The sequence below is a fragment of the Dromaius novaehollandiae genome, chromosome 5, assembly GCF_036370855.1.
Source record: "Dromaius novaehollandiae isolate bDroNov1 chromosome 5, bDroNov1.hap1, whole genome shotgun sequence".
NCBI lineage: Eukaryota > Metazoa > Chordata > Aves > Casuariiformes > Dromaiidae > Dromaius > Dromaius novaehollandiae.
In genome coordinates, this window is record NC_088102.1 from 42,820,650 (window position 1) to 42,848,216 (window position 27,567).

Consider the following 27,567-nt stretch of genomic DNA (forward strand, 5'->3'; position numbering starts at 1 on the left):
TTACAACACCTCAGTGTGATAATCCTTGCATATTGAAAACAACTTACCTCTAAAGGGAGTATACACAAATTTAAACTTGGGCGTTATGAAACTTGTGAGCTCCACTCCCACCTCCCTGACCACATTAAACTACAGCTTTATCTCCATGACCAATCACTGGATTAGGTGACATAGGTGGCAGGCAAGAAACAGTCACTCAAAAAACTTGACAGAAGGATGAAAAAGGTTTCAGAGGGAAAAAGACAGGTAGCAATGCAGTTTAAATTTGATTCCTCTCAACTCGCCAGCTAAAAGAAAGAAATGATTACTATAGCTAATGAGGGCAGGAGTACGCTAACATTTACTTCCTAATCTGGAATTAAAAATTTATCAGTGAAAGGCAAATTCATCAGTTCAGATCTGCCATTATCCCACTCTGAGATTATGACTTAGGACAAGACAGAAAAGCACTTCCTCATCTAACGAGCACAGTTTCCCCATTCTACCCAGCCAGAACCACTGTCACTCATGCAAGTCACCAACAGAAAGAAAATCCCAGGCACATCTTTCCGAGTCTGACCTGGAGAGTCCCACTGCAGATCTGGGAAACCAGGGTGCTCTTTACCAATAGCTGCCACAGTGCCCCAGATGGCCTCCCACAATCATCACACACATCACTGCTTACTCAGACCTTCACATCCAATAAACAGGCCACCTTACCACCCTCATCCAAGCCTAGAAACAACTGCAGGACTGAACCTATAATTTCATGCCCCCAAATTACAGGCACAGAAAGGAGGCTGGCTTTCCACATTCATTACTTCATCCTGACACTTCTATTAATAATATTTGGCACTTTCAGTCAAGGATCTCCAAGTGATTTGCAAGTGTTACAGAATGTACTCATAAGCAACATGCTGCTGGAGTTCACTTTACAATATAACCATGTTACCTATAACTACCCTATCTCCATTTCTCTACAGTCAACTTTTTCAAATTTGAGGGCTCAGTAACAAACTCTTAGGCACAAAAAATAGAAAACAGCACATCTGAAGTTCTAAGAACCTTGTCTTGCAGAATCTCTAATATTCACCCATTTTTAGAGGCTTAAATCTAAATTTGCCTGCTCAGTGTTACACAAATGGGTAAAGAAATCTGAGTGCCTAAGCAGATCACTTCTCCTGCTCCTAATACGCCAGGTCCCAAGACCATCAGGTAGCTCCCACATCCACTCTGCCTGCTAAGATCAGATCAGTAGTCCTGAACTGCACAACTCAAGCTACTGAAAGGGCTTCAGTACAGCCAGGCCTTTGCAGGGAGAGAGGCTTTGCTGCAGTGCAGCCCCGGCTGGAACTTGCAGGTCACGGCAGAGAGCAGCCATCGCTTCCCTTCGGCACCATTCCACACACTCTGAGAAGAAAAGTCCTCACCTGCACAACTAAGCCATGGCATCTCTGCCTTACTACTGACATACAGATAATCCTTGCAGAAAGGCTGGTCTAAATAGCCCCTGCCAGCTTTGCCTGTCTTTTCAGGAAACAAGATGTGTGACCAGCTGCTCCCAGGTCTCAGAGGGGCAGCTTCTTACTTGTTCAAGCTCTCTCTGCTATTTCGGGGAAGCTGAAAGACTAACCACAAGCAATTGTTTCCACATGTTAAGAACAGGACAACACAGAAATCTTTTAAGCATCAGCTCAATATCCCTCATCCTGCTCTTCACCTCCCTGCAAACACTCCCCTCCTTCCCATAGTTTGCATCCCTTTGAATCTGTCTACACTGTGAAGCCATGCAAGAGGTACAGGAGGCAAGTGGTAGTGGTATACAGGGCTGCCAGTATGTTCCAATACCTACAGCAACAGGCATGAGGCTGCAGCCTAGGAAAACCACATCCATTGAGCAGCCACATCTGTTCCAGACTTCATGAGATGGACCATCTTGGAGCAGACACCAGTATCTAGCGCAGGATCCTGTTTCCATTCAGGGTCATAAGTGAAGGGGAAAAGTCAGGAAGAACAGTATCATAAGCAAATGCATGAAGAAAGAGTTTAAGAGCAGAGAATGCAAATTTGATTCCTTCTCACCTACTGTCAATCTCCCAGTCTCAAAATTATTCTCAGTTTTTAACTTATTTCAATAGGATTCTCTACCACAAACTTACCCAGTATGTCTTTAAAAGATTAGCATTTGCAACATCCTTTGGCAAGGATGCTGCTACACGCTGCATGCAGAATCACCTTCTTTTGCTTGTTTTAAACCTGACTTCTACCGGTTTCATTTGATGCTCCTCAGTTCTTATACTAGAGGAGAAAATGAACTGTCAATCCTTATCTACCAAATTCATGCCACTCCTGATTTTATAGGCAGCTATGACATCACCCCAAGTCACCTCTTTTTCAAGTAGAAGAGTCTCCACTTACTAAGTTACTGGCTCCCATGGAAGCCATTCCACATTCCCTATCTTTGATCACCTCTGATGCCATTCTGTGAACCTCCTTCCAGGTCTGCTACATCCTTTTTGAGATGGACAAGAAGAAACACCAGGACTACATATTGCTTTCAAGATGTGGGCGCAACAAATGTTTATACAGCAAAACAACATTGTTTTCTACTTTGTTCTCTGCTCTTTTTCCTATTAATTCCTTACACCTATCTACCTTTTTGACCTTTATGATCATTCACAGACAACAGCCCAGAGTTCACCCAGCTCAAAGTCATGGACAACAACTCCAACTGCTTTGCACTTCAAAACTTATCCCCAGTTTTATCCTCCCTGCTCCCCTACAGAAAAAGAAATCTTCTTCTTCTTGAATCATCACTTTGATTTCAACTCCCTCCCCTTTTCTTTGCATGTTTTGTTAGCTTTTGCTTTGTTTTTTGCTTTTGCTTTGTGAGCATTTATTTATGAAGAGGAGCATCCTCAGAAGGAGTTCTTGTAGTATAATTATTCTGTTCCACTCCAGAATGGCTACTTCAGCCAATGTCCACATGTAAACAAGATCTATTTTAAAAGCCTTCCCATGGGCCAGGGTATAACACAGTTAACATCTGAATCCATTTAATTAACTAACAACATCAAGTCACCATGAAAAGACAACATCCATCATAGTTCATCTATCATCCACTGCATAGTGTGCCTGCCCTCATCCTTCTGCTGCCTGAGTGTGGGCATATTAATAATGTATGTGCAAAGGCACACATTCCTCAGAAAGTGATAGATACAGAAATCCCACAGACATAAGTAAGCCTTTGGAAAGTCTTCCCTAGCACACCACAGCGGTCATCAAACAATCAGTTACCATCTTGTCTGAGGAGCAGCTACATAATCATCTGCTCTTTTGCCTCAGAAAAAATGCTTTTAGGACTAGACTTGAGACCCCAACATGCTTCAGCGCTGGCAACATACTGACATACAGCTCCAAAATCATGCCCAAGTTTCACAAGAACAATGTGATTTTCATGCCTGCCTCCCTATACTCTGCTCCCAGAATTTGCAGCACTACTACATATGCTTCAACACATTTTCTGTGCTGCAACACAGCAAAGCCATATCCACGTCCTCAGGCATCCAACACGTGAAAATGCATTGTAGCTGTACATTGTCAGTGTCAGCATTTAAAAAATAGCTGTCTATTTCTTACATAAGTGAAATTTGATACAAAGTGCCAAATTTCACAGCTGGCCCTGTTTGTACATCTCTCCTGCTGCTCTGAGTCCCACCGCAAAAAAAAAAAAAAAAAAAAAAAAAAAAAAAAAAAAAAAACAGTTTAACCTCCAGAGACCAGTGCATACATTGTAGGCTCTAATCTACTGATTGAACATGCTGTCTGATCTCCTGTTACTGCTGCAAAAAAACAAAGGCTTGAAGTTTTACATTTAGCTTTGCTGTGCTTCGCTTGGCACGTTAAGCACAGAACACTAATTACAGTACACTGTTCTACTTAAGAGGCTGTCAGCATTTCCACTGTAAAGCCTTTATTTCAGGGGTTTGTAACACAGCTGTGAAATATTCACTATGCACTTGAGCTTCACATGCAAAGGTCTGGCCTTGGCCCAGGTTACTCTGGCTGTTTGTTTTTTTGGACATTGGGAATTTTGGTTTTGGTCAGGAAGGGGAGGGGAGGGGAGAAGAGGCTGAAGATGGGTGGATGGAATTAACTGTGGGGAACATTTGACTTACAAGAGCACACAAACAACAAAACCAGTCAGCTCCACAGTTGGTTTCTGTCCCTCACTTACCCAGTGCCTACCCTCCTTTTCGTGTGTCTGCACACCAAGAATATGCATACATTCTTAAAAAAAAAAAAAAGAAAGAAAAAAAAAAAAAACAACCTGAGGCTTTTCCGTCTTCTCCCTCCTCTCCAGCCTGAGTTTTCTGTACCTCAGCATCAAGTGCTATCAAAGATCACTGCCTTGACAAGCCTGGAGACTGAAAATCTTCCACCTGCGGAGGAACAGCAGTAGGGCAAGCTTCAACACGTGACCAATTCAGGATGGCTCTGCCTTGATAGATGAGCCTCCATACCTCTTGCAATAAGCTTTGGTCACCACAACCATTGCCAGCTCATATCAATAGCCTAACTGACCCTCTAGGAGCTATTTCAAGACCAAACTGGTTTCACGCAGTCCATCACACAGATTGAAGCAGCACTCAATGGGTGAAAGGATTCAGAGCTATGTCTGACCCACAGAGCAAGCCCTCATATTTTATTCAGTTCAGAAAAACCTGATCAGAACATCATCTATAATAAGCAATTGCCGTTTTCAGGCAAGTTTGATTACCAGAATAACCACAAAGATCTTTTTGCCTTAAGAACAAGAGGAGACAATCTTCTGCAACGTAAATGATGAGTGACACCTTGGCACACAGGAGGCAAGGGTAGGTACTGACTTGCCTGAAGGTTTGGAATCGGTCAGATGCGTGAAGTGTTACGTTCTGAACCCTGCAGAAAGGCAGAGGTAGGATGGGGTGGACTGCTAATGGAAATGCTAACAGAGCCTCAGTTCTAATGGCTCTGCCAGGTGTCACCACAATGCTTGTGCAGGGGTGCGCGCACACATTTATTAAAAGTGATCCAGGCAGTCAGAAGAGCAGGGAACAAAAGAGAGAGGGAAGTGGGAGAAAGGGAACACAAGGAACCCAAAGTCTCTGCAGGCTGCCTTTCCACATGTGCGTGCACACAGCGTGCGTGCGTTTGTCTCTCCACACACCCTCTTTTGCCTGCTCTCCCCTCCTGGCCTCCCCACTGTGCTGGCTGGTTTCAGTCCAGTTCCAGCTGTCAGGACTGAATTCCTGACCCGTCAGCCCCAGCTGTCTGGGGCTACGTGCTGAATCTGCACTCTTCCTTTTTTCATGCACCTGGAATAAGGCAGTCCCAGGAAGGCCATAAACACAGTTGCACAGCCCTGGGGGGTGGGTGGAAGACTATTAAAAGCACCTTCCCCAGAAACCATAAGGAGCAAACTCTGAACAGACAGCAACACACATCTGCAGTTGTTCCTGTGCCCTACAAAAGAGGATGCATAGAGGGTTAATTTCCTACCAGCTTCTGCAGTGTGACCTAGCTACCACTGAAGCATTACCTTCTGTTTCTCCACTTAACACCAGCCTGATCCTCCAATCTTTTCTTCCCCACCCCCATGCCCACATCAAGGTCCAATTTCTTCTAAAATACTGCAGGGACGAGGAAAGGCACATGTAACCTTATTAACCCTGGATGGAGACACTGCAAGCAGCAACCTCTCCTCCTTCTCCCATTCAGCTGTCACCCGCACACTACAGTCCCTAACTCAGACTTTCAGGGGTTCTCACAAAACCTTCAGAATCTCAGGGCTTTCAGAGGTATCAACAAGAGAGGAGGAAAAAAGAAAAAAGAATAAGTAACATCAAACAGGCTGCAGTTTTGCTGGCACATAAAGAGTCAACCCTGATTTATTCCAGACTGAGCATCTGCACATGGAGTCAATCAGACCAGCTCCACAGGCAGGCAAACCCTATGGGAAACAACAGGGAAAGATGCATCCTGTGTGGGCAGGCTTCAAAGAAGCCATTCCTTAAGTTCTTGGGACCAAGAATTGTGCAGCATCACTTCTTCACAAGGAAGAGAATTGTCCAATTTGCACACATGCTTTTTTTTTTTTTTGGGGGGGGGGGGGGTAACAACAGCAGGCTAGACTTTAGGTAAGGGATGCCTTTGCCCTTCCACATAGGCAGTTTGTCCCGTGACTTTCTTCAGAGAAGAGAAAGGAGCCAATTCAACCTTCCCCCAGCATGGAGAATTATCCATGAGAGGATCAGGTACAAGTAAGGACTTTCAACGCTCCCCCATCAATCTGTCCCAACAGCGGAGATCAAAGGAAGCAAATTTTGGCTTTCTGGCAGTGGGCAGCTCACACTGCTGTATATTGGTCTCCTCCAAACCCATGCGCAGGGCCTAAATAGAGGCAAGGAAAGTGCTTTAGTGAGAGGAAGAAGTAGAAAAAAAGTAAATACAACTCCCTTGGGCAGCATTTCAGTTACTCATATAAGGGTTTGAAATCAAGCAGGAACAAACGGTTCTCTAAGCATAAGGGTCACTGTTTATCATCGTTAATCATCACTTCCCAGATAGGAAAGCTCCCTCCACAGTCATTTCCCCCCTCCGTTTTGCACAAGCTTTAGCACTCAGGAGAAGCGAGAGACACGAAGAGGGAATAGAGCCAAACAGGGACGTGGGCAAGGGCTGGCAGGATTCCTCGCAACACGGCTCTGCCAAAGCACCTCCCCACAGCCCAGGCCCTGAGCTGGACCCACTCCTAACTACAAACGGCCAACAGCTAAAGTCCACGGCTTCATTATCGAGACAGGCATCCACTCCAAGGAAACTGTAGCAGCTTTGCATAACTTCTGACTCCTGAGAAATTAAACACACAGGCCCTAACACAGCATTTCTAATACTGATACCACCGTGGTGAGCAGCTCAGTCCTAAATCACCTCATGCTGAACTCTATAAACAACACATACATTCAAACTAAACATGGACACAGGGAAGACACACTGCAACAGAGGGCTCAGAGAGCCTTCCTTACAGTTAACCCTGCAGAGTGAAACCAGAGAAGGAAAGCTACATCTCAGCCCTTCGGAGGGGAAAAAAAAAAGAAAAAGAAGGAAAAAAAAAAAGCACCATACTAAGACTGCCTTCTCCAATTCTCTTCATTTCCTCACTGACATTTATTTTTGACACAAATGAACAGAAGTATTACTTGTCCAAGGCTGTATTTGTTGGGGACTTGGTGGCGGACCTTGAGAGCAAGCGGAAAAGTAGAAACGTACAAGATAGCACCAGGCAGGGTGAGGAAGGGGGTGAAGAAAGGGGTTTTAATAAGCACTTGGCTGAAGTGACATGTGTAATCCATTTGCAATTTCCTTATTCACGTATAACACCCCATGCCAAATCAATTAATTTTTATTCTTCACCATTGTTTTATACAGCAGTTCTGTCTAAAAAGTTATCATATGCCATTTCTGAGTTGTCCCTGTAAATCTTGTCTGTATGTACCTAGCTCTCTCTCTCTCACAAAGGCAACTATGCAGGTCTGTTGGAGAAGGGCATGGCTGCAAGTAGTGTATTTAAGTCCCTGGCAAAGATTTTAATAGATTCTTTGTACATAAAAGCCTAGCCTTTTTATGGCCAAATGCCTTAGGCAGAGGAGATACCTGTCCCCTCCGCAGGAGGTCAGAGAGTTCACTTCTCGCAATACCCAAAAGCTCCAGCCTGTAACATCTGAACTACTCCGGGACTGGACACCTTATCCTCCCACACATGCACCTCTAAGACTGCAGTGATTCTAAGTGGGAAAGTACACACATCCTCAGAGGATTAGAAAATGGTTTTGTCGTAAGCCAATTTAAATTATAAAAAAAGCAAATATATCAGCAACTTAAAAGATGCTAAAGTTGGAGTAAATACAAGAGCAGAGACAGAGTACACAGCACTTATCACACAGACATCATCCCTGCAGAAGGCGGTAAAGAGATCAGCATTCAGTCTTTCCATAGAGACCGTCTGGATGGTTAGTATTTATTATTTGTTTCACAGTAATTCCAAGAAGTCCCAATGAACACGAAGGCCTCCTGTGCACACAGCAAGTAGCAACATGCCCTCTCACACAGCTTGCAATCTGAATAGACAAAAGAGGACTGAATGGCAAACATCTAACTTTACCTTAGAAACAATAACGTAAAGGATTTTGGTCACGGTCAACAACAAACTAGTGGCAGAGCTGGGAGCAGCCTCACCTCCTTCCCAAGTCCCAGCAGCAATCTGCTGCTTAGACCATGCAGCACCGTTATCATATCTCACTCCTCCTTGAGGTAAGCAACAAGATTTTTAAAGAATGCTTAAAAACAAATCAAATCAAAGTACAAGATTTCCCCCCCCCCCAAAAAAAAAATCAAACAGGATACACAGAAGGAGTGACCCAGGCTTCCCCCCTCCACCACCTCCCAGCAACCACTGACTGCCTAGCTCTCTGCAATCCCTTCCTGCGTAGCCTGCCCTCTGCCCTGAGGAATAAGCTCCTTACAGAAGAGCCTTTATCATCATCTGCCCTTTATGCATCCAAGAATTAAGGAGCTCTTCACATCTGTCGATCAACACACACACTCAGCACCCAAGAGATTTCTTCTGTCAGCCAGAAAGGAGGCAACGTCCTCCAGGGGAAAAGATACAAATGAACATGGGCCAAAGATTCAGAAAACAAACTTAAAAGAACAGCACAAGCGCTGATTTCCACTGTTTCCTCAACAACCCTGCTGCTGCCTCCTCCCTTCCCAGTACAGCTGGAAAGCTCCTCACCACTAATGCAGCGTCCCCATTACTGTACCTGCTGTTCAGGCGCCGGCATGGAGAACGCCATCAAACCTTCACATGCCCACTCAAGCACACAGCCTGAAGTGTCACGTGCCCCAACACTAAAGTCAAGGTGACCAAACCGTCCTCCCACACAGACCTTTGAGAAAAACAAACAAAAAAAACCCAAGAATAAGTAGGAGAGACTACAGATGTACAAATCGGCAGGAGGAATGGTGGGGAACTTTAACTGTTCTGCCCATTTGATTCTGCATGTGCTTCACACACAAATACAATTTTCGAGCCCAAGAAAGACGACTATGGGAAGCCCCTCAGGCACTGCTGCACCGTAGCATTATGTGGATGAACCTTTAGGTTCCCAGCAAAACCAATTGCCCTCCTCAGAGCACACACCACCTCGTGCAGAAGGGCCATCTCTCTTCTTCAAGGATGCAAACTGGTGCTACAGGAGAGGCAACCATCTTTCACAGCCACAGCCACCTCAGATGCAGAACTTAGTTTGGTCTTTCCCAAACAGTTAAAAGTTCTAGCAGGTTTTATGGGCTACACTCAGCACCCCAAAGATGAGAATAATCCCCCCTGCAGGTTAGCAGCAAGAAATACCAGTGGATTCTCTCATTCTCACAGACGCACGCACACACACAGGAAAACACCACTAGGCAATAAAACACACAAAGAAAAGATTAGGGAGATAACCACAAAGCAATCTTGAACAAACCCATTAAGTCATTTACTTATTCCACTTTGCCTTCTCCACATAGCTTGCCTTAAATCAATTCTTCCTGTGATTTTTCCCAGGCACCTTTTCTTCTCCTGAATAATATGTAAATGAGAGGCACAACAGTCTACACAAAATGACTTGTTTTAGGAGTTAAAGGTGACTTACAAAAAGGAAAACTGAGCTGGCTGCCATTTAAGTGACTGAAAACCCTGAAGCAACGAGAATAGCACTGGAAAAGTGGGTATCCTCTATCCTATAATTGAGGCTCAGGAGCATAGGTAACTGGTAGAATTATCAAATGCAAGAACTGAGGCACTAAAACCGCACACAGAGGAAGCAATTTTTATCCACAGGCTGAAAGACTCCTTTGTTTTTGGCAGGAGCTACCACATAGCTCCTGCGATACTTCAAGAAAAGAAGGTATTACAACTACTATCACATCTTTTCAGCCCTGTTTTAGGACTTCAGGAAGCCCCAGAGACAGACAACATACCCAGCTTATGTTTTTTTTATTTTTACACCTCACAAAGTACTTCTATTTTTATGTCTCAGCAAAATTTTCTGCTGAAGCAAAGCAAAGGGGGGAAAAAAAAAAAAAAAAAAAAAAAGGAACTCCAGTCTTAGCAGAGAGTTAATGTTCCTGACTGATGATTTTCTGGTTGATAGTTTTAGATACATTCACATACCCAGAAGCATTTACTTATCAGAATCTGTCTTTCTATGAAATAATCTTGAGTGACAGGTAGTTCAGAAATACCTGACCTACTGGTCCTAAGTATGCTTTTTAGCTTAAATAAAGGAAAATAAAAAGCAGCAGACACTTGAAGGACCGGCAGTAAGACTAGGCAGCAAAGCAATGCTAGGAGCTGGGACATCCCTACTTACCTGTCATTTGTACTGAACTGCGCCACCTATAACTGCTCCAACTGTATTTCATGTCCTCCAGTAAAAAGATACCTATAACGCTCCTAAGTGGTTTCTGTCCATTTCTTGCTGTGGTGCACTGGGAGTTAGGTAGCATGCAACAGCTGGATACAAGCTTTCTTCTCATTGCTTCACAGAGACCAAGCCCCTGCATGAAGCCAGGCTGCAATTCCCATCACTGGCCAGAGAAGAGGTGTTGGATGAAATGTAGCTGATTGCCTGTTAGAGTTGCAAGAATGCAATTGATGATTCTGATTTTTTTTTAAATATTGCAACACAGCAGAAAGCATTGTCCATAGAGAATTGTTCACAGACCACTGAACCCTGAAAATGTACCCATATGTCAGCAATCTTGCTTCTTTCCTTCCAACTGTATCAGTTGGTTTAAGAAAAGACATTACTTCTACTTGCAAACCTTACATCTCATATATCCTTCGACCTTCACAAATTTGATACCTGTAATAAGGCAGTTACAAGCACTCACTCACATCCTGGAAGAATCTGTTTACAAATTAGCCAAAGATGAACAAACACTTACAGTTTAAAGATCGAATTAGCACCAGCCACAAGCAAAGACTAAAAGTGGCCATTCAGTGCTTATCAGCACTTTCTGCTATCTCTATAGAGGTCACTTCCTACATTTTGTTTGGGCGAGATAAAAATCTATCGGTGACAGACAAGACCACAGAAACTGGCACAATCTGCTGCAGCAGCCAAGCTGACTGAGCAAAGAGTTCTGCTAGACAGTTTTGTACAAAGAAATTGCAAAAGTTGTTTTGCTTACAAATGCTCCCTGGGAAGAGTCCAAAGCATACTTCACAAGCTCCAAAAGATGACAGCAGCATCCAGTACCCCTGTGACACACTACCACACAATGACATCTCTTCAAAATACTGCCTCCTCCATGTCACGACACTATGACCAAGGCAAATACAAGCTTTCCATGGACCTCCACCAGTTCTCCAATGAGCTAGAGCAGGGAAATGCCTCCCAGAAAGAATTCAAGAAAATTCAACAGTAGCTTTGGAGTCACAAGGACCCAAGACACTCTCGCAGAACAAACCCTGAGGCCTTGGCGGATCAGGTCACTACAGACTGAGCCCTACAAGATTTCTGACAAACAATCCACCGTGAGGAGAAAAGAGCTGGGCAACCATCAAATAGGAAGCCAATGCTCCAGACCCAAGTGCCTCACTCTTTATGCTCTTCCTTGAAGTCTAGTCACATGACATTTTGTTGTGTGGCTTTCAGTCACCTTCCCCATTTTTTTGCCACTGAAGATGGAGCACAGGGAAGTCCTCTTGAGCCAGCTCTAAGAAAGGAAAGCCCTGGTGCTACCCCTTTCCCCTATTTATACCAACAACATTACTGCAACAGTTCAAATATATTTTATATATAGCTCTATGGCTTCTTTCCAGGCAGAAGTAACTCAATGCTGGTGTACATATGTTTAGACCATAGCAGTTGGAAAGAATGTCCCATAAATGCTGTTACTCTGCTGTTCCACTCTGACTACCACAGATTCTACCCTTGCAGAAATACAAGCTGTGTTAGCAAAATAAAATTAAAACACAAAAATTCATCCACCAAGAAATTAAACAAGGCACTTGTCACCTGCACAGCACTGACAGACTTTCGCTCTGGCCCCGACAGATTTATAGCTGTAAATTAACAGCCAGCTCTTGTCATATCAAAATATAATGTCCAACTGCCAAGTAGATGTGGCCAGAGTGCGTGACAGCATAAGGGCAGACATGCAATACATAGCATCTGCCAGTATCCACTTGCAATTTAAAGTAACCTTATAAACTTAAAACTCAGACAAACAGAAGACAGCCAGCTTTGCACAGCTCTGTTTGCAAATCCTGCTCGTACAAAAATATCAGCAGTGCTACCATACTTTCATGAGTCTGATGTTAGTGCAATACCTATAAGCTCATGCACCGAAAAGAAACAAGAGGGGCAAGGTGCAGGGGCCATGGACTCAGATCTGAGATCTACCTCACCTGGAGCTGCGTACAGAAATCCCAATGATGCGTAGGTGAGGGAGGTGCCCACCATAAACCAATAGGAGGCAAATCCCAGCGCTCGGTCCTACCACAACTCAACTTACTCCAGAGCAGCCATACACCAGGCAGCAGCCCACAGAGAGACACAGTGAGTCTGCTATATTCCCTCTCCCAAAAAACGATGTTCCGTCTACCAGGCATACTCCACAGGTGACAACTACCATGGCTTTCACCAGGACACAACTACCCCTCTTCGGGGGGCAAAGACAGCTCTATCAGTCTTCCCAGAATACAGTGAAACAACTTTTACACCTTGTTTTCCCCTGTGACAGCTAAGTACTGCATTGAAAAAAAAATTAAAGTGTTAGGAAAAGGAGAGAGTTGGTTTTTTTAATGTCTGAATCCTATGGTATTAGACTAAGGAGGATCAAAGCATAATCAACACTTCAGAAGTATCTAAAAAAGACACTTCATCTTTGTTTATGTGATGTGGAAAAGTTAAGGACTAATATCTCGGGCCTCCCCAGAGACAGAAGCACCCCTCTCTTGTTCAGGGGTGTGAATAACCTACCTCTAACCCTTGCCATAAACCTGTTTGTTACTTCTGGGATGAAGCTGCCCTTCCTGAACATGTCAGGTCAACAACTCATTTGGAACAGAGGAGGCTCCATCAGGACTCCAGCTGGGAAGGGGGGGGGGGGGGGGAAGTACACCCAACATCATCCCCAAAAGGTAGACAAAAGAAAAATCAAACAGCAGGAATTTCTCTGGCTAACTGTTCATTTGGTGGATTGGAAACACAGAAAGAGAAACAGTCTCTGCTCCAAGCTTCTCAGGACTTGTTAGCTGGAATATGGATTAACAGACAAAGTACGACTGAGAGTCAAAACAACATGATCAAGATAACTGTATGATATACATATAAGACATGCACACACATACAGTTCTGTAATTGAAATGAATCATACATAGACTGATCTTGCAAGTGACCACAAAGGTACTTATCTTTATATTCACCGGGTGAAATGGACTACTCATGCCCATACTACCTCACACGAAATTAAGTTCATGCTTAAATATTTGCCATAATGGTGCCAGCATTGCACCACTGCCATCCAGTTTTGGCTTAAATCTTTCAAGGTCCATCACAGTAAGAAAATTGCACAGAAAGTTGTGCAAGAGTTTGCATACATTTCAGACGTAACACAATACCAATGTCACTCTGTAAGCTGGTGGGAGGGGTGTAATTTACTGTACTAACAGGCACACTAAGAAGAGTAACATACACTCAGCTAGAACAGAATATCTTCTTCCTATTAAGTTATTAAACACACACATGTAGAAAAATAGAAACCCTCATACCATCATCCAACCAGCCCCAGCATTTAAATATCCTCTACAACGCAAAGTCCTGCTTGGCAGCTGTTTACAGAACTTTCCTTTCTGGGGATCTGAGAAAAGGCATATAAATTAAAGCACACTAGGGAGTAGGAGGGCAGGACCCAGGCAGGCAGACCTGGAAGTAAATCCCTCTTCCAGAGGGATGGCCACAACCCACAGCCAGCCTTCCTTCTGCTTCCCAGGGACGACATCCCCTCCCCAGCAAGGGAAATGACCCGCTTGAACATTTTGTAATAGATTTGGCTTGTAAGCCCTTCCCTCTGCCCTAACTGCTTCTGAAGTTTACACTGATCACTGATGATTTACGGTGCTGCCATCTCCTCAGCACGAGACTCAAATAACCCTAAAAGCTACACAAACACGCTCAGGCCCCCAGCTCCCTTCCCCGCAGCCCGGGGCGGGAGTACCTGCTCTTCTCTGCCTTGAGTTACAGCGCTGTTCACACAGCCTCCTCCGCTCCCCAGCGAGGGCCGCTGGCTAAGGCGGGCCGCACCGCTCCTCCCACTACTACAGGCCCCGAGTGCCAGAACAAGCTAGCAGCAGAAGGAAAGACTCTACCTTGTTTGCCAACAGACCTGCAGGCAGTAGGTGATGAGTAGCCCCAATTCTTTTAAACCTCTGGAAAGCACTGATGGCAAAACTGACTGCCTTATCGCAGCAAGCGCCCTGCCCTTCCCACCGCAACGCCCCACTGCTCTCCACGGCGAGCAGTATTTCTCCACCCAGGTTACCTTAGGAGTTCCCCTGGCTTCAGGTGCCCAATAAAAACTTTTCTTTCACAAAAGACACACCCAGATTTTCCCCAGCTGATAAGACAACTCAGTTCCCCGGCCGGAGACGCAGAGCTGGAAGCTGCCCAGCGTGCCTCTGTCACGGAGGGCAGTGTTACTACCCAGGGCGACCGGGAGCTCTTTCAGCCTTGCCGCTCAGCCCGAGGTCTTCGTCACCAGAGCTCCACGCAAGACAGCCACCGCTGGGGACGCCCACCGCGAGCACGCGAGGTTTCGCTACACCAGACGTTCGGTTTGTTTCTTCAAAACCTGTATCTGAACTAACCGGGCATACCCAAGGAGAAACTGGAAACGCGTCTGCGCCTTGGCAAGGGCACCTGCCGAGCGCAGCGCCCGGACGAGCGCTCCCAAAGGCGGGCGCTGCGCGCCTGCTGCCCGCCGAGCAGCTACCAGCAGCGCCGCGCACATGGCCCGCGGGGGCGGGGCCAGCGCGGGGGACCAAGGGCCCCGGCCCCGCCCCCGCGCCGCCCGCATTGGCCAGCGGGCAGTCGCCATGGCGACAGGCGGCCGGGCCCGCCCCCCGCCGCGCCCCCAGCGGCCGCGGCCTGCCCCGGGGAGGCGGCAGCAAGCCGCCAGGGCGGGCCGCATCCCCTACCAGCCCCGGCCCTAGCTCCAGCGCTCCCGAGGAGAAAGCGACAAAGCAGACCCTCTTCTCCAGGGCAGCGATCGGGTGCGGGAAACTCGCTGTCAGCCCTGCTACAGGGAGCGCCCCGAGAAGCCGGCAAAGCACGCGCCGATAAGCCACCCGCGACAGCAGGGATGCGGGGAGAGCTGCTGCTGACTTTAGCTGTGCGAAAAGGGTGGATTCCTACACAGGGCTATTTTCTGTGCAGGACAGACGCCAGCTGCCAAGACGTGACTGCAGAGCGGTCACACCCATAGGGAACCTCATCTCGGGGAGAAAACAGCAGCACAGCGACTGATTATTCAAAGGTAGCACAGCCATTAAGCTGTGCAAAGCCTCTGTCTGAAGAGCATGAATGAAGGTTTCTGGATACACACAGGCTTTTCCAGAAGTTACAAAAACATCCCTAAAGCAGTCAAAAAGGGAGAAGCTGAAGAAAGCCACCTCTGGCCCAGGCTGCGCTATCCTCATCCTCCCCCAGTGCCCGTTATTTGCACCACCGATTGCATGTAAAATACATCTCACCGGCTTAACCAGGGAAGTCTGCAGAGACACGCAGCACGAACAGCGGATTATCAGGGAGGGAGATTATCCTCCCAGTGCTAGGAGAAGGTGGAATCCCAATTCCAGGCTCAAAAGCAGCTCAGGGCTTTAAAAGCAACTGCATCCATAGAGGCATACTGCACACGCATCAGAAATATTTGTGAAGGCATTTTATTAAGAGCATTTTGTTTCATCTTGTCCCCATTCCCCTCCACCGCCACTCCCACAGCCAATTTTAGGAGGAGGCCGTAAGAGCACGGGCTGCAGTAACATCCCCCACCAGCCCTGCAAGGGGACAAGAGATTCAGAACCATTTCTGAAGACGGCCTGACCACTATTCAATACAAGAGTCAGGTGAGCTGGGACCAGAGTGTCTTAAACAGATGAAGCGAACCCCAAATTTCTCTATTCCAATTTATGCTTAGCAATGCTTTTGGACTCAGCAGCTCAAGAAGGATGACACCTTCAGATCAGGTTTGAAACATCTGCACTGGAGACCACTATATCTAGTTCAGAACTGGGAGATGAGCCAAATGCAAGGCATTTACACAGCTGTTTTAAACCCCTGGGTGCTGGGACACTTTGCAGTAAGTGGATAAGTATCCTGTCTGTTGCACATTGAAGGAAAGAGGCGCAGAGACAGTGAGAATTCAGAACCATTAACTGCATAAAAAAAATACATCTCTCTTTACAAGGTCTGGCCTACCTTTTTGCATTTCAGCAGCACAGAAATGTTGGTTAGGAGTGTGAAAAACATCACTCTTATCCCTGACAAAGCTGTTACAGCAAAGACACTAATATTGATGCAATTTAACTGGCAAAAATAAGTCCTTTTACTGGTAGAGCCTGTTTCTTTGAGGGATAGGATCATTCAACAGACTCTTTTGATCCTGTGTCACCATTAAAGACAGTTTGTCATAGAAGCTTGACTTGCAAATTTTCCCTTGTACAGGCAAGCCCTTTGCCAGCATCCCCTTACACTCATGCCCATACCGGGTACCTTCGGACACCCTACCCATCCCCTGATGGTCCAGGCCATGGCCCACGGCATGACAACTGCTGAAACAGAGCACAGCAAGCTCCAAGTAAACCTGATACTGAGCACAAAAAACAGCCACCAAATACAGAGGCAGGTCAGACACACACTCCTTTTACCCTCACTCCTATTTAATGTTCCTGCAACCCCAGGGTCTAGAATGCATTAGGCACCACGTAACAAAGTCAAGCTCCTTTTGAGCACAGCCTCAGGCTGAGCAATGGCACTATTTTGTTCACTGTGGCTTTGGGGGGGGTGGGAGGGGGAAGCTAATTACAATGTCCCTAGTACAAACAAGGCTTCAGAGACAAGTGGCCCCTTATGCTCTACTCAAAGGTGAGCAGCCAATTTCAAAGCCTTTTGGAGAGCTCAGACGCTAATGTTGTTGAGCACAGGGGACTTAGAAAGCTAACACTTCAGTGCTGCCACTTTAAACACCAGCTGCCCTGTGCTGGGCCTGCCTTTCAGAAGGGAAGGGGTTCTGGAGAGACAGTAGTAACTTATCCACAGTGCCTGCCTGGAAAAAGAAAAACAGGAGCAAAGAGCTTTACAAGTCTGTATCCTTGAATCCGCTGACACTGCCATAAAGTAGCTTACCCCCCCCACCTCCAGAAACTCCTCCATCTGCCTGCTTTCACGGCATTTGTTAATGTTGTGACTCTCCAATACTGTACAACCCACAACAATCTCCTCTTTTCCAGGGGAAAGAGTCTCTCTGGCTCCATGACTGGGGAGGTTTCAATATAACTATGCAAAGTGCTCAAGAGATGCAAAAATTAAAGAACCACTGTAAGAGTTGAAAAGTGATGTTCTTTCATCACAGGTACAAATTCCATCAGGTAAAAAATATCATATTAGTTGTTGAATCACATTGATCTTCTTGACCGATTGTGAATTTTAATACTGTATTTGGGAGAACAAGGGGAACTGGCTTTTACTGCTACTGGCTTGGAAACACTAAGTATACCAGTAATTCATAGACTTTTCTATAGCACTATTTGCAGTCAGTTTCCCCACAGTAACTACCAACAGTACGCTGGTCTCCTGGGACATTAGGAAAATTACAAGGCTTACTGGGGTTTCCACGGGTCTAATTCATATGGTGCCTAATCTGCTTGAGCCTGCTGGAAAGTCATCACCATCAGAGCTACTGAAATCATTAGCAACAATGGAACCAAGTCAGAATTTACAAAAACAGGGTTTGGGGACTTCTAAGCAAATAATCCTATATGAAGATGCAACTCAAACGGGAGAGGTGAAGAACATCCTTGGTAGCCTGCAAGAGGCTCAGGATTCAGCTTCTAGTTCTGCCTCAGACTTCCTGGGGGAGTTTGGAGCTATAGTCTGTATAGGAAAAACACCCTCTTTTTTTTTAGCGTAAAGCTCCTTTGGGCTGGGTCTACTCTATCATATGCCAGTCCAATGCCCAGTGAGGCAAGGTAGGGATGTGATGCTTCTGCAGTCTACAGTCATATGAACACTAACAGCAACTCACCTCTGCACTAATGCTTTTGAAGACAGATCACATGGCACAGCCCCACTGCTGGTTACAACAGCCGCAGGCCTCAGTCATATTTTCCTTGCACAAGATACAGATGCTCAGGGCAAGGCTAAACAGCACTGTGGTGAAAGGAAATATTGGGAGGTTTTCTGAATTGCTGTAGCCACCTCAGCAGAGCCCACAGGGTTTCAGGAACAGGGAACAGCCCAGGCCTGGAGATGCAATCCAGAGTGGAAAATGCACCACGGCTCTGCCGTGCAGGTACAGGAGCCCTTGGAAACTTCCAGCTATGCAGAGGCAGGTAGGTCAGACACAAACAGAAGCCTGAAGTGGCTGAAACTGGGCTTGGTGATAGTTAATTATTCAGACCTCAGCTGGGATCACTCTGCACTAATATCAGGACTCCATTCTACTAAGCACTGTTTGAACATCATATAAGAGCTGCTCCCTGCCCCAAACATCAAGACAACAGGCTACTTTTAAAAAAAGCCAAAGACTAGCTAGCACATGGTATTTGCTTTCACTCTCGCACAGACAATTGTACCAAGGCTAATTAGGCAACTTCTCCAAGACCTGATCAACAGGAAGAAAAAATGGCTGCTCAGCTCTGCCAGGCCTGCAAAATGCTGACCACCACCTTCTCAGCTGGAAATGGAGATGATGGCCTGCTTTTCACCAGACATGGAGGAGAGAAAAAAAAAAAAATACAAGTCACTCTACAGGCACCACAGACCCTTGATGAAACAAAAGTAAAGTCCAAACCGAGCCTGGGCCCCAACCACCATTTTGACAGCTCTGCCCTCCAGAAACAAATCAAGTGATAGAGGACAGACAGTGCCAAGCACACAGCTCGTGAAGCAGATGGTATTGCTATGGAGCAGGTCCATTTCCACTATGCTAGTGGATGCCTTTCTCCACCAGCCCTCGCTGCACCACACAAAGAACAGCTCTGACCAGCAAGCAGCAAAGGTATCCCCTGTAGCACCTCTGACCAGTCTTGAGCTCTGCCAACTTACTGTCCCAGCCAGGTCTCCAGCAAAACTCAGCATGCTCCACAGCCCACTGCAGAACAACAGCCCATGAAAGAGAGGAGGTCATGAATCTGTATGTGTATGGCTTATCCAGCACAGCAGGGACAGAGTAAAACCTGTTTGCAAGCCTCTCCAGCCAGGTTAGCTTTCCAAGTCCCACATGCCTTCTCAGAGTAATACCCAACGCTCCTGAAGGAGATGAAGAACATACAATCCAGCACAAAGAACACAGTCTCAGCAGCTCTAAGAGACCATCCAGGCAAACAGCATGTGACCACCCAGGAGAAGCAATAACCATTTAAACCCATCCAGCAAATGACTTCATTTGTGTTATTTATGCTGGCTGTACCCCAGCTGTTAGCACATCAGTCCCACCTTTGCCACGTCGGGAATCTTCCTGCTTCATCTCCTATGACAAAGACAGTACATTATTTAGGGGTGGATAGAAGGGTGGAATCTTTCCAGCAGTCTTGTCTCAAGCTTGGCAAAACAGGTCACAATGGTTCATGTATACAACTGCAGGCTACAAAAACAAACACTTGGAACAGCTACGTGCCTTTACACCCACTTTACTTCAGGAACCGGAAGCAATTGGTACTGCAGTCCACCAGCAGAAAGACTTTGGTTTTGATATGCCTTGTGGCTATAAGTCACATTTAACACTCATGACAGCCTCCAACTCAGGCCAGGCAACCAAGCCAGATTGTCCCAGAATTTCAAGACATAGATATTTCAAGACAAGACATAGCTTGCACAGAGGGAAGAATGGAATGAGGAAAACATGTACATGAAATTGTTAAGAAACAAAGATTCAGTTGTGAGCACCACGTATGTAAGGATGAAGTGGAAAGGACCAGAGCAGCCCGGAAGGAAAGGATCAGCCCCAGAGCTATGACAGTCTCAGTTGTTCCACTGACTCTATCCTAAGGTACAGACATGCCATTGAAATACAGTTCTGGCCATCCAGAGAGAAACAGAAATAACACTAATCAGCCTTTGTCCTCTGCTTTAAAAGGCAATGTTATAAGCCTGGCCACAGACAGACATGAAATCCCTTATGCCTCTGGAGAGCAGCCCCTAAGCTGTTGGTGTGTTTAGGCTCTGTGATGCAGAGGTGCGTGAGATCCCCAGCTCGCAACTGTGGCCAAGCAACATTCACAGATACTAGCTTAAAAGCAGAACAGGCTCAGAGCAGGCCAGACCTCGGCTAGATGCTCCTCTCAGCCAGGCCACAGGCTGCTGTGGCTGTGCTGGTCCCAAAGCCAGCAGGCTGAGCACTGTTCAAACTCCTGTGGAGTAGAGAAGGGGAGTGTTGCACAAAAAAGTCCCCAAACATATCATAATTTTCTGAAAGACACATCCAAATTCTGCCACAACAGCTTGTGACAGCATCAGACAGGGCCCCCTCTGCATCACCTACACAGCCAGGCTGCTCAGCCCAGCATCCAGCTCACCTGGGAAATACTGCCACAAAGAAGCCAGCAGGCTTTGCTGCTGCAGGACCAAGTTGTTCCCAAGGACTTACAAAGAATGCTACTCTCCGACAAGCCTTAGCTGTGACTTACACTATTTTAATAAGAGGTGATGATTTTTGAAACATTTCTATCAGTGAATCAAACTCATGTATTTTTTGGTTCTATTCCCATTCAGGTTCAGCAACTCTGTTAGACTGGTTCAGACCAGGAGCAGTTCAAACTGGTTCATGTTGGAAGCTATAATATTTTTAAACAGAAAGGACTGTGCGCTACACACGGCCAGAACATTAGCCCACGTATTCTGTGTCCAGGATGGCTCGTGGTCCTAGCTGAGCCCTGCAGCTAAGGGTGATATGCAGGACTGAGGAGCTGAAGAACTGTGCTGGGAATGCAAGGGGCATCGGAAGGCATGACGGGTCCCAAGCTTCCATAGATCATCTTCCCTCATAAATCTGTGCCTGTGCACACACGTGCTCACAGGCAGGGCACCGAGGCATATTTGTGTTTCTGCTGCCCTAACCAGGGAGCTGCCATCAGGCAGATGGGACTCCACAGGCTGGCAACGAGAGCACACAGCTCCTCACCAAGGAAACCTTGTCCCACTAGAAGCAGTTTAATCAGAGCTCATTTTCCAAACAGAACCTCTCAAAAAAGGTTTTGCAGAGCCACCTAGTCCAGCCCAGCATCATGGAGCAGGAGCAAGCACCCCAGCTGCACAGTTTGCAAGACATTTGACAAGGAGAAGGCCACGATACAAGAGCCCCTGTGCTGAATGCATTCCTGCTGAGGAATGTCAGGTTTTAGTCAAACCACTGATCTGAACTGGCAACTTGAAATATTTCTGGCTCAGAAAAAAAAGGAGAGATCAAACAAACAAGCAGCAAATTCCAAATGTTTTTCTTTCACTCTTTGGCTTACACTTGTATGGTAAAGTCTGCATGCAGTTTTTTAGCAATTTCTTTCTACACTGACATTCATAATCTGGTTTGATTGATGACTCTCCCTCACTAAAACAGGCACAGCTATTTCAGTTAAAAAGATGCTTACAGCTACAGGAGTAGAGCCTATCAATATGAACATCCCCAGTAGGAACTGTCCCTGCTCAGGTACAATCACTTCTGTGAGCAGACAGATTTGCATAGCCAAGTTGCAGGCTACCACTGCAACCAGGACATTTCAGCAATGGGAGATGGCTCAACAGCCTGTCTTTAAAATGAGATCTTCTAACCCTTAGTTTCCCCACGGTCCTGCCAGTGCCTCCAGTGCAGGGTGATCAATGCAGATTCACAGGCATTCAGTTCCCAGCTTTTAACTCCTTGTCTCTCTACTGGAACCATAAGCATGGTGACCAGATGCACAGATGGGTTTCTGGTAGGCCTAGCAATCCTCTAGAAGTTGAACTCAGGCCAACCAACTCATTTGTGGAAATTTTAGCTTTCAGCCTCCACCTCAACATGTTGCAATCCCAAAGATCAACAGGCCTAGAGGTAAATCACTGCATTCTAGGTCTGCATTGGTTCATTTGAAAAAAAGGGGAACATGGAGAGGAAAGGAAAAACAGATTAATACATCAGACAAGACAAAAAAAGTCTGAACATAGAGCTAGTCACACAAAGTCATGACTTCAACAAAACAAAAGTTGATTTGAAATGTTGTTTTTAAAAAGCAGCAACAAAACCAAACCCTACATCCAATTTGTCAGTAAGCTTTGCTTAAAGATCTTCTGTTCCTTCTCCTTATTTATGTTTTTAGATATCCACAATTAGATATTGGTTCCTTAGTTTTACTCATGTAGAGATCTCGCTGGGGCAGCGGAGTAGAACCATGCATTAGTTATAGGCAAAGAATAAATGCTAATAAAAATAAAAGTCACAAAGCAAGTTCTCTCTTGTACTGCTCTCAAGTAACACATTGCATGTCCTGCACAGCCCTCATGTAAAATATCTGTACTTACCCACAGTTCCCCCTCCAGAGCACTGCGCAAACAGGTCTCAGCAGAGCCAGCCTCCCACAGCCTGCCCACTCCCAGCCCAGCATTACAAGGCTGCTTCACTGAAAGGAGCCAATTTCCACAGAGCTTCTCTTCAGCATGACAAACTGCTCCAGGGGTCTGTTCCTAACCACTGAGACAGCCAGGCAGGTCTCACACAATGCACACAGCTCAAGGGATGTTTAGGAAAGAGCAGGGATGCTTTCCACTGGTGGGGGGGTGGAGGAGGACATCACAACCCATGAAAGCCAAGGCAGTGCCACCGAGGGTTCTCATCCATCTTAAACTGAGCTGCCAGCTGCAAATAAAAGCCTGAAGGACTCAACAGAGGAACTACAGAGCTGTAGAGGGCTCACAGTCTCACCTTTCAGGCACGTATCTAGGGCAACAGTCCTGCTCCATCCTATGTAACCAAGAAGCATTCGGCAGAGATAAACAGCCAAAGCTATAAAGTCCACAGGCCCTTTCATACTTACAGGATTACTTGATCCATGAGACTCTGGTCTCATGCATCTCTGAACAGGGATTTCTCAAAAAGTCCAAGAGACATCATCGAAGATGTCTGAAAAATCCCTTCCAACCTACAGCAGGTCAGCAAAGATCCTTCAGAAGAGATGTATATTATGCTCAATTTCAGTCCCATGGGATTTCCACTCATGCCAACCAGCAAATAGAGAAAATGTTTCCTGATATTTTAGAAGGGTAGAGTTGCTTCGCCTTGGGAGGTAGAGGCATGCAAACATGGCGGAAGAAGCATCTCCACAGATATCAAATGGGAACCTCTTCTGCTGGACCTGTAGCAAAGGGCCTGCTCCTGTTTGCTTTGCTCACCCCAGCTGTCCCACTGAAGGCAGGCCACAACTCAACATACAAAAACCCAACCCTCAAACACTAACTTAATGGTGTGGAATGAACCAGTGATGTTCCTAGGGGTCAGACAGCCCTGGCTGCACACGGGGAGATGCCACAAGGGATACAATGGAGCTTTTCCAAGAGGCACACACAAGAGAAAAAAAAGAAAACCCACACAAACAAACATGTACCACATAGGACGTAGTGTTTACGGCAGCAGATCCCAAGTCTGAAGAGGAGTGGGCAGAGCTCGGCCCCACTTTACAGAGCCAGAATCTAATGCTCCCTGTACACTTTGGTATGGGTGGCTTTTGACCATTTCAAAGGTCTCTGTGCAACACAGATCAAATAAACTCTTCAGCAACAAACACAAAGCACATTTCACTAGCAGGATCCAGGCCATATTAAATGCAGCACACACTTACACTGAGGTCTCACACAAGTACCAAGGACTCTCCTCTAGACAACTTTGAGGAAGCTGAGCAGGTTTTTCTCTTGCTTGGCAAGAGAGGAGAGAGAAATTAAAATTGTGTTCCTTGGTATTGAGCAGCCATCTCTAGGAACCTCCTACCTAAACCAGAGCTTTGAGAGCAGAATTTCACACTGAGGACAGGCCATTTAAAGAAAGCATAATTTATTTTCCCTGCAGTTTAACATACTGTCTTTGCTCCAGCAGCTACACTCTTGAAACACTACTGGTTTTAGACAAACAAATGCACTTTGCATTCATGGATTACAAGCATTTTCTCATTTACTAGTGAGCCTTCACAAGGGGGAAGGATTAACCTTACTATTTATGGAGAAATAGAAAAATGTGAAGGCTGAGTGATCTGCTCAAAGTTACGAGTGAATCAGCGATAGAGAACTAGGCCCCCTGACTCAAGGGCTCCTGCTGTGAGCCCAAGGCAATGTCCCCCAGCATCTATTCTCCTTGCAGCTGAGGTTAAGTCATCCTCTTCACCTCAGGACATCAGTCAATTCCCAGTGAATGACTGTCAGGAATTCTCTGCAACGCCAAGGATGACGACGAATTATGAAGGTAGAAGCAATTACATCCCAGACGACATTCCCAGGAGAAGCAATACTTTGGGCTGAGGCACTCATAGAAGGAACATGAAGAAAGCTCAGCCAGGACGCTGGAACACAGACCCCATCTGAACAGTCACCTCAGAGAGGCACCTTGCACGTTCTACCTTTCAGACTATCCTACCCTTCCCCATACGCCCACAGAATATTCCTTCGTAAGGGCTGACAGCAACTGCTTACGTGGAAGAGCAGGCATTTGTGCACAGTTAGTTGCCCGTAATGCAGGTTAGCAGTTGGAAAAAATGGAGGAAGAGGCAGCATTATGTTACTGCTGTCAGTCACTCAAGAAAACCTGCATACACCAGAACATGCCAAACTGATGAACCAGTTCATTATTTTTCCCAAAAGCTTTCCTATATGATAACTTCAGATTGAGTACTTTCAATCATACACAACACATGCAAATAGAGCACTTTTCCAAAAAGAGACCTGGGCTTTAGCAAGAATCAGCAGCACAGCTAAGATGCTAGCTAAAAGACAGAGCATAGCTACAGTATCAGTTGCTTTGCAGGACACGACAGTTAAACCAGGTCTCCTAAAGCAGTATTTTTAGTACAGATGAGACCTTAGGCAACAAAGTTAAAGCCTGCCGCCAGCACCACAAAGCACTTACCTTATTGCCTATGTCTTCACGCTTGTTCCCAGGCTTGCTTCTTCTCAGCTTAATGGAAGGGGAGCGAAGCAGGTTTTTGATCCGACTTGTTATTGTAGCCCCTTCAACCGACATCATCTCCAGGTGCCAAGAGGGTATCACCCCCCACACAAACCGTCCCCGAGGAACAAGCCCAGGTACTGACGTGCTCAGCCTTGCTTATGCTTGTTCACATATCTCTCAGCGATTCTGCTCAGGGACTGCACTCCTGTTTCACTGCAAAGCTATTCGCAGAGGCTGGCAGAATTTCCTTCTACAGATTCCAGAGGATCAAATCAGCAGTAACCTAAACTGAAAGATACAACCATGGGTTGATAAGATATTTGCAATAGATTTTAGTCTCATTCTTTGCAAGGAACGCCAAATGAAAGAGTTAATGATAAGGACGGGTGCAGTGTCACTTATTCTTGGAAGCTTCCACAAAAATGTCATTCTTTTAGAACCAATTAACAGATTTAAGACAAATTGCAGATCTAAAATTTTGGTATTTTTCTTCCATCTCAGTTTTTAGGACAGACAGAAAAATTCCCAACACTGGAATCCACTAACGGGCTCCCTCCAGCCCCCCGCTTCTGCCGTACACAAGCCCACTCCGCCTCAGGCTCTGCGGGCTGGAAAGCGCAGCGCTGCGCTCCCTTGCTGAGCACCGAGCCACGAACACGCAGATCAAACCCGGGGGAGTTTTTAACTCCCACGAATTCAGCTCCGCTATAGGTACCGCGCACATAGCGCACGGCAGCTCCTGAGACAGCCAGATAATATCTCTCACACACACACACACACATATACGCACACACCTATCTATAAAGGAGACCGGCGAGGAACCGCAACTGCTGGCAACGGTCGCGCAGCCCCGGCCAAAGCCCCCGCCGCGGCCGGGGGGGGAAACCCCGCCGAGCTCGCCCCAAACCTCCCTCCTGGCTGCCGCGCAGAAGGGGGACGGGAGAGGGGGCAGCAGGAGCGGGAGCAACGTCCGAGGCCGCGTAGCCGCCAGCCCGGCTCCGGGGCGGCCCCGCGCAGCCCCCCCGGCCCTACCTGCGGCCGGCGCGGCTGTGCGGCGGGGCCGCGGCCGCGGTGCCCGCAGCGCTGCCCATGCAGTCGGCCTCCGGGGAGGGGCCGCGCGGGGCCGCCCCCGGCGGGGCGGAGCGGGCGGCCGGTGCCTCACCGGCGGGGGGCGGGGCGCCGCCGGCCGCGGCCCGGGCGCGGGGGCGGCTGCGCAGCTTCAGGTGCCGGCGCGGCGCGGGGGGCCCGCGTCCGCCCGCCCAGCCCCGCGCCGGCCCCGCGGCCAGCTCCCGCGCCGCCCAGCCGCTTCCCCCGGCGGCCGCGGCGCCACCCGCATCCCCGCCGCCCTCCGCCTGGCCGCCCGGCCGGGCTACGGCGGCCCGCGCGGGTCAAGCGGCGGCGCGGAGCGGGGGGCGGCGCGCGCCCCTAGCGGGGGGATCGCGCGCGGCCGGGCGGGGGCGGCGGGTACCGGCCGCCCGGGGGCCGCGGGAGGGTGCTCCAGCCGGCCCCGGCCCCCCTCAGGGCCTTTGGGCGCCCCTTAGGGCCTTTGGGCGCCCGTCAGCACCCTCGGCCACCCCTCAGGGCCGTTGGTCGCCCCCCCCAGGGTCACTGGCCACCCCTCATGGCTTTTGGTTGCCCCTCAGCACCGTTGGCGGCTCCTGGCTCCCCCCCCCCGTCACTGCCAAGTCCCTGCAGCTCTGGGGCCGCGTGGCAGGGGAGGCGGAGGGTGTCGCCAGCCTGAGCCCGTTTGCTGTGGGATATTTGGGTTGGTCATGGCCATGTACAGTGCCTTGGTGACACATGTGGGGTCTCTGGACTTTCTTCTTGAGGACAGTGTTGCTGAGGACATTTCTGGAAAGATGTGGGTCCTGCATTTGGCTATGGATGTAAAGAAATTGCTGAGTGACCCCTTTACCCCAGGCTGGCCAGACTTGTATACAGCTTTTAAATAGCTCCTGTTTGGAGCCTCAACTGAGGCTACAACAGTCGCAGAGCTAGCCAACAAAGCCAAATCCATAGCTGCCGAGCTGGGCATCATTGGATGACCACAGGATCCCACAGCCCCCAAATGGCATGGTAGGGCTCAGCGGGAGCTGT

At 47.3% G+C, this 27,567-nt stretch overlaps 1 protein-coding gene across 2 annotated transcripts in view; it reads right to left on the minus strand.

Annotated features, from left to right (window-relative positions):
* Positions 1-26,658, minus strand: part of MAPKBP1 (mitogen-activated protein kinase binding protein 1) — a 103,777-nt gene extending 77,119 nt beyond the window's left edge. Inside the window, exons 1-2 of one of the 2 annotated variants that reach the window (XM_064512598.1) lie at positions 26,503-26,658; positions 25,429-25,758 (exon numbers count right to left, since the gene is read on the minus strand). In XM_064512598.1, coding sequence (XP_064368668.1) covers positions 25,429-25,545 — 117 coding nt within the window. In that variant the 5' untranslated portion in view covers positions 25,546-25,758; positions 26,503-26,658. Of the gene's footprint in view, positions 1-25,428; positions 25,759-26,264 lie in introns of both variants that reach the window. The other variant, XM_064512597.1, reaches the window with a different exon arrangement.
* Positions 26,659-27,567: the final 909 nt, after the last annotated feature.